Genomic DNA, 17,040 nt, shown 5'->3' with positions numbered 1-17,040 from the left:
AGATTACCGCATTAGATAAGCAACTGTGGACTTGAACGTTAAAGTTTAAGTCCAGGGGGTCAGATGTGGGGCTTTATGTGTTGGCCAGATATATAGTCAGTACAGAAGGGCTAGGAGCAAGGCCAAGTGTGCATCCAGAGTCAAAGTCTGGAATAGTACTAAGTGTGCAGTCAAAGCTGGGACAATGGGAGTGTTCAGCACTGGGAACCTAAGCAGGTAAGCAGCAACGATCAGGGTAGAATAGGGGGCCAGGTGTAAGGCTGGACTCGGGGTCAGGAACGAGAGAAGGTGTGCAACTGTAGTCAGGGTCAGGAGTAGTACCAGGTGTGCAGTGAGACCCAGGTTGGTCAACATGGGCCAAGTGTTTGATTATAATGAATAATTTCCATACATGAATACACAAAGATCATTCATGCGCTGCACCTGTTGATCACCTGTGGAATGTAATTAGGAATGTAATTTAGCCTAACCTTATTCATAGCTAATCCAATTTAAAGTATAAATATTGCGCTGAAGAGTAAGTTAAAAGACTAGCTACAGTATGCACCAGATTGCACAATTTCACGCTGAAAAATGCAAAAGCTACCTACTAATGGGAGGGGGAGGGGGGGGGACGGGACACATTTGTTACATACTCAAAAAATTCGAGAAGATTAGTAAAGCATGAACCCCTTCATAAACCCATGCTGACTTTGACCAATCCTGTCACTGCTTTCCAAATGCGCTGCTATTACATCTTTAATAATCTACAAGCACCTCACTACCGATGTAAGGCTAACTGGTCTACAATTTCCCGTTTTCTCTCCTTTCTTAAAAAGTGGGGTTACATTAGCTCAACCAGAACCTCCACAGGCTATCAAAAGCTTGCACAGAAGACACAAACTGCACGCAGATTCCAAAGGTAGAAATATCCATTTATTAAATAAAAACATTAAAGTTGGGAAGCAAAAATTAAAACAAAAAATTCACAACTAGAAAGTTTAATCTTAAAAAAAGACAATCCAAATACTTGGCGTATGAAATCAGAAATGATACTGAATAATAATCTTTACAAAAGAAAACAAATTATGACTTTCAGAAAAAATACATACAACAAAAGGCCTTGTGTTTGCTGATGTTACCAAAACCAAAACACTGAGGGGACAATTCAATATTTTCTTTGTTAAATGAAAACTCTGGCACATATTACTGCATGACAGATAGTGATACCATTAGTCCTTGTCAAAGGGAAAATTATTTAGCGATTCCTGTATCCATTAATGTCATCCATCTTTTATAGACACAACAAGCTGTTGTAACTCAGCAGGACAGGCTGCATCTCTGGAGAGAAGGAATGGTTGACGTTTCAACTGAAGAAGGGTATCGACCCGAAACGTCACCCATTCCTTCTCTCCAGAGATGCTGCCTGTCCCGCTGAGTTACTCCAGCTTTTTGCGTCTATCTTTGGTTTAAACCAGTATCTGCAGTTCCTCTTACACACAATGTCATCTATTAAGTGGCTAGGCTTGTTCTTGAATCTATTATTGGTATCATGTAACGTGCCTCCACTCCTTGCCCTTGCTGAAGAGCTTATCCCACAGTTAAGCAACTGCGGCTGCTTGAGTTCTGGTATTTAAATGGTCAAACAGCCGTAACTGGTTAAAGTGTGGATTGTTTGGTCAAACTGTTAGACTGTTTGCTCTAATGCACTATTTAAACCCAACGGAAGAGCAAATGCACTGTTTCAAAATGCACCATTCACTGAGAGTCCAGCCCTGCATCCCATTCATGTTGACTAGATTCTATACAGAGAATTCATAACGTCACAGGACATTGTGACAGAACCTCAGTGTGCACGCACTTGCTATTGTGCCACCATGCTCTCGACAGTTCACTCTTCACATTACCAGGTGTAGTCAGCCTGACAGCTTCACTGCAGCCTCTCACCAAAATAAAGCCCATTGACATCTTCTCCCAATACCTCTTGATAATTCTTCCAATTCACAGGAGTTCAAATTGCAAAAGGCCAGATACTAATCTCACAGATACTGAGCAGCGTTTGATTTGCACAATCGTGGGGCTCAGTGAAATAATTTCAGACTGTGACTGTGGCAATGCAGGAGAGAGAGGGAGAGTGAGGCTGCCAGTCAGTACTAGATAAAGTGAGCAAAGAGGCTTACCCTTAACCTGTAGCCATTATCCACACGCATTTAGCTGTTAGACACCAAGAGTCCCCTGCATTGCTTGATCAGGGTGGGGTGGTCTATTTTCACCCTGCCAACTATCCCTGGGGCTCGATGGGTCAAATATAACACCAAGAGGATTAAAAGGATCTCCAATAACTAAGATATAGGTGTGAGCAGTTGATTGCTAGAATAGTTGAATTTATTAGGGCAGCTGGATTTCTGAAAAAGACAAGAATATAAAAGCCAGCTCTCTGTTAAGTGCCACCCCCTAAACTAGAAGACAATGATAAACAACACACAGGGCCAACCAGAGTTGTAGATAGGAACTAATCATTTGCCCTTTGACCAATATGGTATTCTGTGTTTGAAGAGTAAACGGGTTTTTTTTTACCACAATTTTCTCTTAGAGGAAGCCCACAAATGGATTTTGAAATTCCAGCCCCACCCTCCCTTCTAGTTTTAAAAAGTGAAAAGTGAATGTACATTTTTTAGGTAATGATCATCTGAGCTGTGGTTCCACTTTCCAATTCTTTCTGTGTGGTCAAATGTTTGGGATTTCTCCAGATTGCTGCAGGTAACCTCCAGTAAAAGTGGCCACATGCCAGCTCCCCTCAGGGCTCTCTGTGGACTGGGCTCAGCGGCAATACCTCAGGAGCAAAGATTCACAAGCTGCTCACACGTCATGGAATACGGCTGGGGCGGGAGCAGAGTCAGTGAGGGGTAGGGAAGGGACTGAGGGGGAGGGACGGGTAAAGTGAGAGGCCAACGAGGAGGATAGGGCAGCATGGAAGCAAGGAATGGAGCGGCAGAAGAACTGGGAATGGGGAGGGTCTGGGGAACGGGGAGAAGCGGATGAATAGGAATGTGGGGAGTCAGAGGAACAGAAGAATGTGGAACATCAGAGGAGTGGGGAGGGTTGGAGGAAGGGGGGAGTGGGTTGGGTCGGAGGAGCGGGGAGGAGGGAGGTCGGAGGAGTGGGCAGGAGCGGGGAGGAGAGAGGTCGGAGGAGTGGGCAGGGTCGGAGGAATGGGGGAGGGTCAGAGGAACCAGGGAGTAAAGACACTCCAGAGGAACAGGGAGGAGCAGAGGAATGAGGATGGTCAGAGGAATGGGCAGTAGGAAAGGTCGGGGGAACAAAGAGTGTCAATGGAACTGGGTAGTGGGCAACGTCAGATGAACTGGGGAGTGGGGAGGGTCAAAGGAAGGGGGTGTGAGGAATGTCGGAGGGTGGGAGGTTATGGACGGCCATCTGGAGGGGTATTAGGGCGAGTCAGCAGACAGGGGATTAGGAAGGGTTCACCGTGGGAAACAATTTTTATTCCGTGCGAGGTTACAGTGTAGGCGTGTGACCGTATTTAGTGTGAAAGTGAGACGTCAGCACCATCAGCAGCAATGCACAGTTCTGGGGCAAAAATCACAGCCAGGTCCCAACCACCTCAAAATCCTAATTTTTCAACATTTCCTACCCTGCGCCCCAGAAACAGTGCCTTATGCCCCTGTCTCACTTAGGAAACCTGAACGGAAACCTCTGGAGACTTTGCGCCTCACCCAAGGTTTCTGTGCGGTTCCCAGAGGTTTTTGTCCGTCTCCCTATCTGCTTCTACTACCTGCAACCTCCGGCAACCACCTACCTCCGCAACCACCTGCTCCGGCAACCACCTGCAACCTCCGGTAACCGCATGGAAACCGTGTGTGGGGCGCAAAATCCCCAGAGGTTTCCGTTCAGGTTTCCTAAGTGGGACAGGGGCATAACTGTCCGAAAGGTGACACTCTATATGTGCACAAATGGTCAGCAGAAAATGCAAGAAGAGTCCGCGGGTTCAGTGTGGGGCAGTTCTGTGGGTTTTCAGAGTTTAACACGAGTGTGTGGTCATGTAAGGTGGTGGAATGTGGAAGGCACTAAGCCAGCGCTGGATAGAAACTAGTCATCATCTTCAAGTTGCCTGCAAGTATCCGTGGCAACTGGATGAATGTATTGTCACCGGGTGACTTACAAAACTGGAGCACGCTGGCAGGACATTTTCGCATAAAATCCAGGCACTTGAGAAAACAACGTTACTTGATAATCTACAAACAGGAAGCCAATCTTCAAATCAGACCCGTCCCACCCACCTGCTCCCTCCCCCAGCCCAAAGCCTTTCAAAGGACACCGGACGCATGGGCAGCTCACGGGTCAGACGGGCTTCGAGTCCAGGTGCATCAGCTTCTTCACCTCTTCCGTGGTGGAACCGTTGGAACTGATCGGGCTCGCCTGCTGCCGGTTCCGCTTCATCTTCAGCAGGTAGAAGATCAGGACGGCAAGCACCACGGCAATGCAGATGACCAGAACCACAGCTATGGCAATGCCAGCTGGAGAGAGGGGGGGGGAGATAGAGGCCTTCATCAATCAAGTGTATTGAGTACAGAAGCTGGGAGGTCACGTTGCAGCTGTACAAGACTGGTCAGTTCTGGGCACTGTGTTATTTTTTATAATTTTTTTAAAATTAGAAGTACAATAATGTAGTACATAAGTATCTAATACATAAAGAGATAATAGTTCATTTACAACTTCTTTTTTCAAATTTAGCAGAATAGAACAGAAATTGAGAGTAGTCACGATAGAGGAGAAAAGAACATCCTAAGCCGTAGTGGTGGTTCGTGAGATAGTAAAGAAAACCCAAAGAAAAGGTAGAAGGAGATAGAGTAGAGAAAAAAGACATAGAGACAGAAAGGAAATCAAAATAAAGAGATTGAGAGAGATATACCTATTTAATATCTTTATCCACCCTTCACCCGGTTCTGAAACGTTTAATTTCTAAGGCTGTGTTGCACGGGCACTGTGTTATAGGAAAGATGTTGTCAAGCTAGAAAGGGTGTTGAGAAGATTTACGAGGATGTTGCCAGGACTCGAGGGCCCGAGTTACAGGGAGTGGTTGAGCAGGCAGGGAGCTTATTCCTTGGAGCGCAGGACGATGAGGGGTAATCTTATTGAGGTGTACAAAATCTTAAGAGGAATCGATCGGGTAGACGGAGAGAGTCTCTTGCCCAGAGTTGAGGAATCAAGAACTAGAGGACATAGGTTTAAGGTGAGGGGGGGGATGAAAGATTTAATAGAAACTCGAGGTAATTCCATACACCCAGAGTGGTGGGTGTATGGAACGAGCTGTCAGAGGAGGTAGTTGAGGCCGATACTATCGTAATGTTCAAGAAAGTTTAAACAGGTACATGGATAGGACAGGTTTAGAGGGATATAGGGCCAAACACAGGCAGGTGGGACCAGTGTAGATGGGACATGTTGATCAGTGTGGACAAGTTGGGCCGAAGAGCCTGTTTCCACACTGTATGACTCTATAGCTCCTGTGTCTGAGGTGAATGTGTAACATTTAGGATAACTAACAGATTCTTCTCTCATGTACTATCCAGTTGGGAAAAGGGGAAGTACAGCGGGATCTGGGGGTCCTTGTTCATCAGTCTATGAAAGTAAGCATGCAGGTACAGCAGGCAGTGAAGAAAGCGAATGGCATGTTGGCCTTTATAACAAGAGTCGTCGAGTATAGGAGCAAAGAGGTCCTTCTGCAGTTGTATAGGGCCCTAGTGAGACCACACCTGGAGTATTGTTAGTGAGACCACACCTGGAGTATTGTGTGCAGTTTTGGTCCCCTAATTTGAGGAAGGACATTCTTGCTATTGAGGGAGTGCAGCGTAGGTTAACAAGGTTAATTCCCGGGATGGCGGGACGGCATATGCTGAGAGAATGGAGCGGCTGGGCTTGTACACTCTGGAGTTTAGAAGGATGAAAGGATATCTTATTGAAACATATAAGATTGTTAAGGGTTTGGACACACTAGAGGCAGGAAACATGTTTCCGATGTTGGGGGAGTCCAGAACCAGGGGCCACAGTTTAAGAATAAGGAGCAAGCCATTTTGAATGGAGACGAAGAAACATTTTTTCTCACAGAGAGTTGTGAGTCTGTGGAATTTTCTGACCGGTTCTCTGGATACTTTCAAGAGAGAGCTAGATAGGGCTCTTAAAGATAGTGGAGTCAGGGGATATGGGGAGAAGGCAGGAACGGGGTACTGATTGGGGATGATCAGCCAATTAACACATTGAATGGCGGTGCTGGCTCGAAGGACCGAATGGCCTACTCCTGCACCTATTGTCTATTGTCAGTTTCTCCTTAAATGCTAATTGGGCCGAAGGGGGGGGGGGGGGGGGGGGGAGAGGAGAGAGGGGAGAGGGAGAGGGAGAGGGAGAGAGAGAGGGAGAGGGAGAGGGAGAGGGAGAGGGAGAGGGAGAGGGAGAGGGAGAGGGAGAGGGAGAGGGAGAGGGAGAGCAAAAAGGAATCCATGGGTCACTCTCCACTACGCCTTCCTCTGTAGCTTCCACACATACATTCTTCCATCCTCACACCCATAATCCCTCTTTTCCACAACTGCACCGGACCACCCTCCGACCATTCTTCGCATCATTCCCCAAGTCACCCATACTTCTGCCCTCAGCCCCAACCCCCCACCATCTTTCACTGCATTCCTCTTTGCCATAGAATACTGACCGTTTGAAGAGCTTTCTTGCGCTTGTCTCTCAAAGGCCCCTCGGGAAAATACGTCCTTCTCTAAAAAGATAAAAACAGCATTTGTGGTAAGTACGTAGAATGTATGTAGCGGCTACGACGGAGCTCGTGGATGTCCCTTAGCGGCTCGTAATGTTAATGGCAGGTACTCGGGAAAAGCGGTAACTGGTGAAGTTTTTTCAGCACTGTGAAAAATGTCCACGAGAGCCCTGAGTACCTACGAGCGGCTATTACCGTAATCCTCCGAGTTCGAATCAGGGGAAACTCGGGAGAACTCGTGAATTGCCTCGTACAATGGGACAGGCCCATAACATATCAGGTGAACCAATTGTTCTTTATTGTCATTTATGCACAGCACAGTGACATTCTTATGCACAGCCACAAATCAATCGCCACAGTTTTGGTGCCATTATAATAAAATAAACAGAAAACACAAATAGTTCCAATGTCCAGTCCACATGTTGAAAGTCCTGGAGCGCCCCCGATCCGGGAAGCCTGAAGCCCCGTGACCCGATGTCCCTCTCCTCTGTGTCCCGGGGGCTGCCTCCTGCAGCCGACCTTGATGGTGCAGGGGGTAATACTCTGGCCCCTCTCCTCCCGGCCCACTCCTCCCATCCATTGCCGCCAGCGACTCCCTCCTCAACTCTCCAGCCTTTGGGGCTTCCAAGCTTCTGCTGCGTCTGGCTGTTGTATCTTCGTGTCTCAGTGGCTGACGGGTCTTCTTCCCCCTTGTTCAAGTTCCTCGTCCTCAGTGGTCATTGTTCACGGCGGGTCACTTTGGTCACCGGGCTCGCGCTAACTCTCGTCGGCTGTCATCCGCATCCGCTCCCGTCACGGCTCCGAGCCACCGGCCAGGTCAATTCTCAGTCACCAGATTATTATTTCAGGGCAGTAATTGATAGAAAATTCAGAAATATTACTCTTGCAGTTCAACCAACAGGTAAGCAAACACCAGCTGTTGTCAGGCAACTAAACCACCCTAACAACTAGTGAGCAGTCCTGAGCTACTGTCTATCTCATTGGAGACTCTCAGACTATCTTGGATTGGACTTTACCTTGCACTAAATATTATTCACGTTATTTCCTTTATCATGTATCTGTACACTGAGGATGCCTCGATTGTAATCATGCATTGTCATTCCGCTGACTGGATAGCACGCAACAAAAGCTGTTCATTGTATCTCGGTGCATATAACAATAAGCTAAACTCAACTAAACCACTGGTTCATATTCTGTGCTTTGAGAGCAGGCCATTTAGCTTGCTCCATTTTGACTTATCTTGACACTATTCTTTTGGCCATCAGTGAACAGGCCAGAAGGAGTGAGAAACAGACTGATTTATGGAGCCAGGGTACGTGCTTGGCCATTCACAGAATGCAGAACTGGTGCCCAGTGCTGTAATAACCTTCTCTCCTGGTTTTCATGTCGATTTTAAAGGCAGGCATCATTTTTGACATCTCTCTCAGTAAGTATGTTGCAAAACTTACCTTCAGGGGCGCTGCAGTTCTGCCGCTGCCCGTGTGCGCGACTTTGGCGCCTTTGAGAGGGGGGCGGGTTTAAAACGCGATTTTCTCTAGGCTGTTGAAATCGATGTTGTTCAGCCTACTTAGTTGCTGACGAAAAATCGCTGCGAAATTCGTTCGCTGCAGGTATTTTTAAACTAAATTGGGTTATTTAATTGTTATAGTAAATTAAAAATCATCCTCTAAAGCCGCGAACCCCGACAACGGGATGGATCTCATGTCGGGGACAAGGCAAGGTAGGTTGTTTATTTTTACATTAAAAAGGGCTTCTTAAGATCCCTTTATACAAAATTTTATGTTGCGAGTAGCTGACTTGGGGGCCCATTCAATCCCGCAGTATCTTTCATGCCGACATGGGGTACAAATTCACCGCAATGGCAGCGTTCTAAACCAGCGCGTTCCACAGAATCCCACTGACAAGCTGTTTAATTGGCCATTAATTTACAGGAATTGAACACTAAATCCCTTCCATTTGGCCTATAAATTAATGTCAATGAGATTTAAAAATCATGTTTTATTGTGAATTCTTGTGTGAATGTTCTTTGGACACTTAGGCTATTTAAAAATGTTAATCTTTCCTTACGAAATGGATAGATGTTTAGATCTAGTAATTGAATTTTGGAATTAGCTACAATTGGGTGACTAACTAATTATATGCTTTAATTTCAGGTCATCCAAGTAAGATTGTTTAATATTTGTTTCAGAATGCTTCAATCTATAATAACTGAAAATTTCTTTCAGTTCTCTTAATTTTTAATAAAGCCATGTTCACAGCTTTTGTGTTAAGTCAATGGAAAATCAATAGGGAACAAGATGCTAATTTCCGAGTATGAAAATGGCCAAAACTATTTTTAATACTGAAGATATGAAAGTGAATTAGGTGTCAAATTAAACTTCTTTTTATGCTTTATCTGGTGGGATAAATTGCAGACTTGATTTTTTAAATCTCAAAATGTTGTAACATTGCTACTCTCAGGGAGGAGGTCCCAAAGTAAGTGACAGTCCATGTGATACTTTTATGATGTAACGTCAGAAATGGTGCAACTAACTTGTGACTAGCAAGCTCTCAAAACAATACACTAGCAATTAAATAATCATTCCTGGTGATCTGGTCTGAAGAAGGGTTCCAACCCGAAACGTCATCTGTTCCTTTTCTCCAGAGATGGTTTCTGACCTGCTGAGTTACTCCAGCATTTTGGGTCTATCTTTGGTATAAACCAGCATCTGTAGTTCCTTCCTACATCATTTCTGGTGATGTAGGTTGAGTGTACAAAATATCCACGGCACCAATGCGACTGCACTCCTCTTTCTTGAGCTGCATCGAGCGATCTATACTGGGAGCTCCAAAATCATTTGAAGATGGAACCTACTGTTTCGCAGCAATCACTCAGCACCACATTGAAATATCGGTGAAAGTAAAACCAGGGCAGGACTTGCACAGTGAATGATAGGACCCTGGGGAGTGTTGTAGAACAGAGCGACCAAGGGGTACAAATGCCCAGTTCCTTGTGGTGGTGGCAAATGTAGACAAAGTGGTGAAGAAGCCATCTGGCATGCTTGCCTTCCTCTGGTAGGGCATTGAGTTCATGAGTTGGGATGTCATGCTACTTCTATACAAATTGTTGGTTTTATGCGATAGAAGTGAAAGAGTAAAGTGACTGGGTCGAATACAATACGATACAACTTTACTTATCCCAGGAGGGAAATTGGTCTGCCAACAGTCATAAAACACAACAAGATACATGAAATTAAAGTGCCGAGCGGAAAGTCCAGGATTTGGGATGTGCAAAGATTGGGGAGGGGGGGTTGATCTGCCCCACAACATAAGGGGGAGGAGTTGTAATGAGATTCTACACAATATGAATGAATGGGAAGGAGGTTGGTTCCCTGGGGATGCTATTCAATGGGTAGGTTAAGTCTATTGGATCGATACCCAATGGGAGTGAATGGAAGGAGCCCTACCTGTCACTCCGCGGCAGGCGGCCATGCATTTGCTTTCCTCCATGAAACGGTTCTCATTGCCATCGCAGCCTCCAAAGGTGAAGCGCTCGCACGACTTGCTGAGGGGGTTGTAGTAGAAGCGGCTGAAGTCTGCGCGGCAGGGGCCAGTCATCGGAGGGTAGGTACAGCGAGCTGGAGAGGCGAGACATCAACGGGAGGGGATTAATTCTCCAAGATGCTAAGTGTAGCTCCCACAACCTTATCCTCATCAGACAATCCTTATCGTGCAGTCTGAAGAAGGGTTTCGACCCGAAACGTCACCCATTCCTTCTCTCCACAGATACCGCCTGTCCTGCTGAGTTACTCCAGCATTTTGTGTCTACCTTATCAGACAAATCATGTTCTTCAGTGAAAGAGAGTCTAGCAGCGATAGAAAAGGATGGACAGAGAGAGATGGAGGCTTCAGTGTGCTTTGTTCTATTGGCAGTTCTTCAGGTAACAAAGCAACCTGTACCTACTCACAGCTAGACGGATTACAGATTAGGTTATTGCCAATTGAGGGGGATTAGGGATGGGCAATAAATATTGGCCTTGCCTAGATCGTTCAGTTCCTGTGAACTTATGAAAAATAAAAAGAAAATGGAGTAATATTGAAAGAAATGAATGAAAGGAAGAATGCAAGGAAGTGTAAGATTACACATCAGTCAGGAATAACTTAAGTTGTTCTCCAACAGTATGTTGCTAATTAGAAACGTCATCCACCACACGGATTAAACGTGGGTTCCCAGTACCTCCTCTCCATGCCTCAAATGCCTCTGTTCATGTCAGCCTGCCTGACATTTACCCCTGAATGAATGCACTTTGCTTTACTCAGATTCAATCTTGGAAACGATGTTAGAGAAGATTAGTCATTGGGAAGATCAATGGATTTGGCTCTCAGTACATATCCCTTTCCCTCTCCATCTTCCCTTTTCTCTGGGCTGAGGCAGAATCAAACATTTTGCAAGCATGGCATCCTGTTCTATACAAAGCCCAGCCCCAGATCGAGCTTTTAAACCTCCTGCTGTCTCAATTGCCAGAACCAACAGCTTCTGCCGCATCAGCAATGACCAACTCCACCTTGTATCTGCCCATCCAATGCTAAAATACATGCCGGTACCCTGCCTCATAATACCAACTCATGACAGCAGCCCTGGGCATGGAGTCTGAACTCACGGCTGTGCACCATCATCAATTTAAAACAAAGGCTCCGATTATGCTGAAACTCTACAGGAATGAAACGGTGATGTCATCACCTTTAGGCTCTGTGTGGAGTCAACCACTGAGACAGCAGCCTGAGAACAGACTGCTGTGAGTAATGTGGTCTCTCAGCACTTAAACATGTGGCTCTGGGCCACGCCTTAATACTTTAGAGATACAGCGCGGTAACAGGCCCTTCAGCCCACTGAGCTTGTGCCGAACATTACTATCAGCATTACATTAGCACTATACTACTCAATAGGGACAATTGACATTTTTTTTACCGAGGCCAATTAATCTACAAACCTGCACGTCTTTGGAGTAAGGGGGGAAACTGGGGCATCCTGGGGAAAACCAACACATTCACAATCTTCTAGGTAGCATTTACAAGAACTAAACACCCTTTCTAAATTGTGACATCCAGAATGCAGAAAACATCCGTAATACTACAAAGGTTCTTGCTCCTAGACTGTATGTGCCTGTTTGTGAAGCCAAAGATTGCAACTCCAAGAAGCGGTGGCACAACGAACAACAAAACTGAGACTGATCTGAAGCCCAGATCAGCAGACAACAATATTACATTGTTCTATTCTGCCATAACTTCTCTCACGCCACAACCAAACTCCTCTCAAGGACCAGTCGCACCCTCTTCTCCCCTCTCCCATCAGGCAAAAGATATAAATGTGTGAAAATGTACACCTTCAGATTCTTCCCAGCTGTTATCAGGCAACTGAACCATCCTACCAACAACTAAAGAGCAGTAACAGTGAATTACTATCTACATCATTGGAGACACTCGGACTATCTTTGATTGGACTTTACTGGCTTTACCTTGCACTAAACGTTCTTCACATTATTCCCTTTATCATATATCTGTACTCTGCAGATAGCTCCATTGTAATCACGTATTGTCATTCCGCAGACTGGTTAGCACGCAACAAAAGCGTTTCACTGTACCTCGGTGCATGTGACAATACACTAAGCTCAAACTATAAAACTGTAGCAGTGTGTTCAGAATTGAATCGAAGATGATGCGGCTCGGGCCTCCTTTTACACTTCACTGAAATCATAATCATGCTAGAGTTCGTTCTTTTAGGAAAGAGATGAGGAGAAATTTCTTTAGTCGGAGGGTGGTGAATTCTTTGCCACAGGGCTGTGGAGGCCAAGTCAGTGGATATTTTTAAGGCAGAGATAGATAAATTCTTGATTAGTACAGATGTCAGAGGTTATGAGGTAGAAGGCAGGAGAATGGGGTTAGGAAGGATATATAGTTAATAAATAATAATAATAATAATTTTATTTATAGAGCACTTTAAAAACAAACATAGCTGCAACAAAGTGCTGTACATCACTAATCATTGACAAAAAAGTTAATACACACCAAAAATAACAATCAAAAGAAATAGTAGGAAAAGACATGTAAAATAAAGAAACATCAAAAACACCACAAACAGAAGCAAAGCCTCAGGCATGGTCAAAAGCCAGGGAGTAGAAATGTGTTTTAACACTGGATTTGAAGATGGGCAGTGAGGGGGCCTGTCTGATGTGCAACGGCAGGGTGTTCCAGAGTGCCGGAGCAGCAACAGAGAAGGCTCTATCCCCTCTGAGCCTCCGACTAGACCTCGGTACCTCCAGGAGCAGCTGACCAGCTGACCTGAGGGACCGGGCAGGAGCGTATGGGTGGAGCAGCTCAGAGAGGTAAGGCGGGGCGAGCCCATTCAGAGATTTAAAAACAAATAACAGTATCTTAAAATGAACTCGAAAGTGCACCGGGAGCCAGCATAGGGAGGCCAGATCAGCCATGATTGAATGGCGGAGTAGACTTGATGTGCCGAATGGCCTAATTCTACCCATATTTCTTATGACCTTATGAGGACATGGAAGTACAGTCAGTAACAGTTCACGTAGTTTCGGTGGATGTGGCTGTCCGATAGTGCAGCATGCAGTTTCACTTTGGTTCATGAAAAGTTTACCTTTCTCCTTGGGGATGTTTATGTCCAAGAGCCTGTTGAATCGGTCACTCACTGGAAAACACAGTGCAAAGTAAAGCTGGTTACAATAAACTCCATTAAGCCCCGCCCCATGAGAAACCACAAATATACACTAAAAGGAAAATGTCAAAGGACTCCAGTAAAGACCAGCAACGATTTGGGTTGCATCAAATTAACTGAGGCAGACAGTCAAATAATTGCAATGTTGTGGTGACCAGGTCGATTGATCACTTTGGGACTGAGTTTGAGACCTACTCTGCCAGGGTCCAAGGTGAAGTCTAGCTTTACGTGGTGAAGTAACAAGCAGCATTTGACACAAACCCCACGTGCTACATTTGACGGTCCTGAAAGAGCAGCAATCTTCCATTGCAGCCAGGATCCTCCCTAGTCCTCATACAACAAAGATGTGAGGCACAGTTGTAGAGTTACTGCCTTACAGCGCCAGAGACCCGGGTTCGATCCTGACTATGGGTGCTGCCTGCACGGAGTTTGTACATTCTCCCCGTGACCTGTGTGGGGTTTCCCTGGTTTTCTCACACACTCCAAAGACGTACAGGTTTCTAGGTTAATTGGCTTGGTACAATTGCAAATTGTCCTTAGTGTGTGTAGAACGGTGGTAGTGTGTAGGGATCGCTGGTCGGCGCAGAATCGGTGGTCCGAAGGGTTTGTTTCTGTGCTGTATCTCTAAACTCAATTAAACAAAGGCATACAAGGTACAAATGCTTCTCGTTTTCCTGCTCTTGTCACCCAGAGGTCTCTGTGCCATTACTGCTTCCAATTTATGTTTCGTTGCATCAGCCATTCTGCAAAATCACATCTGCTTCATTGATCGATATATTTAGAGGTCCTTCACATTTGCATCTCCTTATTTTAGTACCATTGTTCACTATTTTGACACAACAGAATCCTACACTGCCCCAGCTTTCCCTTCTCGTTGCTTGTAATTAATACATTGGCCAGCATTGAATTTCAGCTGCCATTATTAGGCCCTATTCAGAGGAGCATTTAAATTAATTGCTCACAAGTTCAAGTGTAATCAGGACCATTAAATCAGAAGTGGGTCTCCCAGTGTAGCCCTGGAGAAATGCAACATTTTTGGACATGTGGCTTTCAGGTGAGACGTTAAACTGAATTCACATTTGCCTGCTCATGGAGACATAGAAAATGCCACAAAATTATTTCAAGAAAGAGCACAAAAGTTATTTTGGTATCTTGGCCAACATTTATCCTTTGACCTGCAATCACAGGAACAGATTATTTGGACTGATGTGTCTTGCCAACATGTAGCTAAGCAAATCTAAAGTATTTTATGAGTTGTAGAATTGTTTTAGAGATCTTATGACCAAGAAATGTGCACATAAATGCAGGTCAATGTTTCTTGTTTCCCAACTTGTAGATTATCAGACTCACTGTATAATTTCTAATATAGAAATCTAGTATAGAGTCTAATGTGAATCACTTGTGAATCCCGCCACTTTTTTTGCATTGAGTTTCCACATGCAAATCATACTTGATTAAGAGGAAAATTATAGTCTACTCCCAAGAACTACAAGGTGGGTGGCGGTGGTTTAGGACATCTTAGAACTTGCTTCTCCTGTGTTGTCCTGACTCCTTGAACAAGTGCTTTTTTGTTTCCTGTCCATTGTCCGACTTGAATTGAAGTAGAAAGACATTGTTGAGAACTTTACAATAATGCACTATGAAATGGGGGGGTTTGCTGTTTGCCAACAGCAAGATTGAATAGACAGCACCTTCTCCATCGGAACTGATGATTTAGTCATTACCCAGGTAGTTACAGAAATTATTACTCATGTTTTTTCCTGGTCACCAATGTCTGATTTTGACAATTTCCCAATAGAGCTGAATCCAGTTTAATGAATTGGACATTTCCAATACCTGTAATGGGCCTCGTTTGATAAGGACCATTAGAACAATCCCCGACTACTGGACCTTCACCCCGTGCATAAGATGTCAATATAGTCATCAATGGTCTAAAACCCTTCTTAGTCTCATTCGGTATCTCAGAGCAATTTCCAGGGATTCTAAACACATTTAACCCATCTAATTATTCATAAAGTCCCAATTTGCTCCCTTGTGAATACCGATGGGAATATTCAATCAGAGCAATTATTGTGCTGATCTTTAGCTTCTAACCTAATTATCGCTCCTCTGCATTTCACTGATGTTCAATCCCACCCTCTGTGACGGTAACGTTTTGTTGGTCTACAATTCTTCACCTTTTCTGCTGTGCTTCTCCCCCCAGTACAGGTCCATCTCCGATTTTCCAGCACCCTTAGTTCCAGCATCATTCTGGATTATCCGTTTGGCCAGACCAACATAGGTCACGGCTTCTGCGAGGATTCCAATGGCACTGGAATGGTTTGCCTAGGCCACCGAGGGACCGAGATATCGGCCCACAAAATCAGCCTCGGCAGTCGGCTATGGGAACGGATCTGCCAGGCCAGTGTTCCAGAACACATTAGCAAATCGACCCGCTGATCAACGCAGAAGTCCCGGTGAGGTCGAGATCGGCCACCCTATCTGGCCCAGGCGCCACATTTCCGGGGGGGGGGGGGGGGGGGGCAGGATCTCAAGGACGCTCCCGCAATTTTGTCCGGGTTAAAAGAGATGGTGGAAAATTGTTGCCAAAATAAGCAAGTAGAAAGGACTTCCATGATGAATTGTGTGACCCCCCTTCTGTGCAGTGAACATTTTATGAGTTGGAAAGAGCAGAGCATGCAAATAAAGATATAAAAGGCCGAAGAAGGCTTCACACCCGTGGCTACTTGTGCAAGGGTCGGTAGTAAGCTGTACTCACGATGTCCACAAGCAGACTCATCTGAGTTATCACCGCAATGTTGAGTTCCATCGCACTCCAGGCTGTCATCAATGCAACAGTTGTCTGCGCACTTGAACTGCTGTTCAGTGCATTCCCCCTGGCACTCTGAAGCGGAGGGAATGAACAAAAGGAACATGAGGGTGAGACGGGCGGACAGAAATGGCATGAGTGACGAGGAATCCCAGCATAACGTCACCGCAGACCACCAAACATATCGAACCTGTTCCACTAGATCTTGCTGGCAAACCATGTCCATCCCAGTCACCTCATGCCTGTGTTTACCCCCATCCAGTTGTTCAGGGCCTAAAGCATCCTGATGCCAGCAATAAGGTCTCAATGTCAGTGCTACAATCTGCCTACCATGCGCCCCCTGACTCCATACTGCCAATTGTAGCTGCAACTGACTCCCCAACCTGCGACCTTCTACCGACTCCACACCCCGTGACCTCCGCCTGACACACCCTACATGGGGGACTTCAATTTTCATATTAATTGGGCAAACCAAACTGGGCAGGGTAGATTAGAGGAAGAGTTTATAGAAAGTATTAGAGACGGGTTCCTAGAACAGTATGTCACAGAACCGACAAGGGGGGAGGCAATCTTGGATCTGGTCCTGTGTAATGAAGCAGGATTAATTAAAAATGTCATAGTTAGGGACTCGTTGGGAACAAGTGACCACAATATGGTCGAATTCCATATTCAAATAGAAGGGGAGCAGGTTGAAACTCAGGCTAGGGTGCTTAGTCTAAATAAGGGGGATTATGAAGGTATGAGGACTGAGCTGATCAAAGT

General features: G+C 45.4%; 1 protein-coding gene and 1 long non-coding RNA gene across 2 annotated transcripts in view; both read right to left on the bottom strand.

Moving 5' to 3' along the window:
* Positions 1-902: 902 nt before the first annotated feature.
* LOC129700398 (uncharacterized) lies at positions 903-3,147 on the bottom strand. The gene is made up of 2 exons (XR_008724057.1): positions 1,423-3,147; positions 903-1,298 (listed from the first exon to the last, which is right to left on the bottom strand). It is a non-coding gene; the product is annotated as an uncharacterized LOC129700398 (long non-coding RNA).
* A 226-nt stretch (positions 3,148-3,373) lies between these two features.
* The window catches only part of LOC129700397 (kunitz-type protease inhibitor 1-like), an 84,406-nt gene continuing 70,739 nt past the window's right edge, over positions 3,374-17,040 (bottom strand). Inside the window, exons 6-11 of the mRNA XM_055640846.1 lie at positions 16,228-16,353; positions 13,392-13,442; positions 10,201-10,371; positions 6,698-6,757; positions 3,825-4,514; positions 3,374-3,792 (exon numbers count right to left, since the gene is read on the bottom strand). Coding sequence (XP_055496821.1) covers positions 4,339-4,514; positions 6,698-6,757; positions 10,201-10,371; positions 13,392-13,442; positions 16,228-16,353 — 584 coding nt within the window. The 3' untranslated portion in view covers positions 3,374-3,792; positions 3,825-4,338. The remainder of the gene's footprint in view (positions 3,793-3,824; positions 4,515-6,697; positions 6,758-10,200; positions 10,372-13,391; positions 13,443-16,227; positions 16,354-17,040) is intronic.

Source organism: Leucoraja erinacea, chromosome 9, assembly GCF_028641065.1.
Source record: "Leucoraja erinacea ecotype New England chromosome 9, Leri_hhj_1, whole genome shotgun sequence".
Lineage (NCBI taxonomy): Eukaryota > Metazoa > Chordata > Chondrichthyes > Rajiformes > Rajidae > Leucoraja > Leucoraja erinaceus.
Note: the sequence above shows the minus strand (reverse complement) of the source record. Positions and strands in the feature narration are given on the sequence as shown.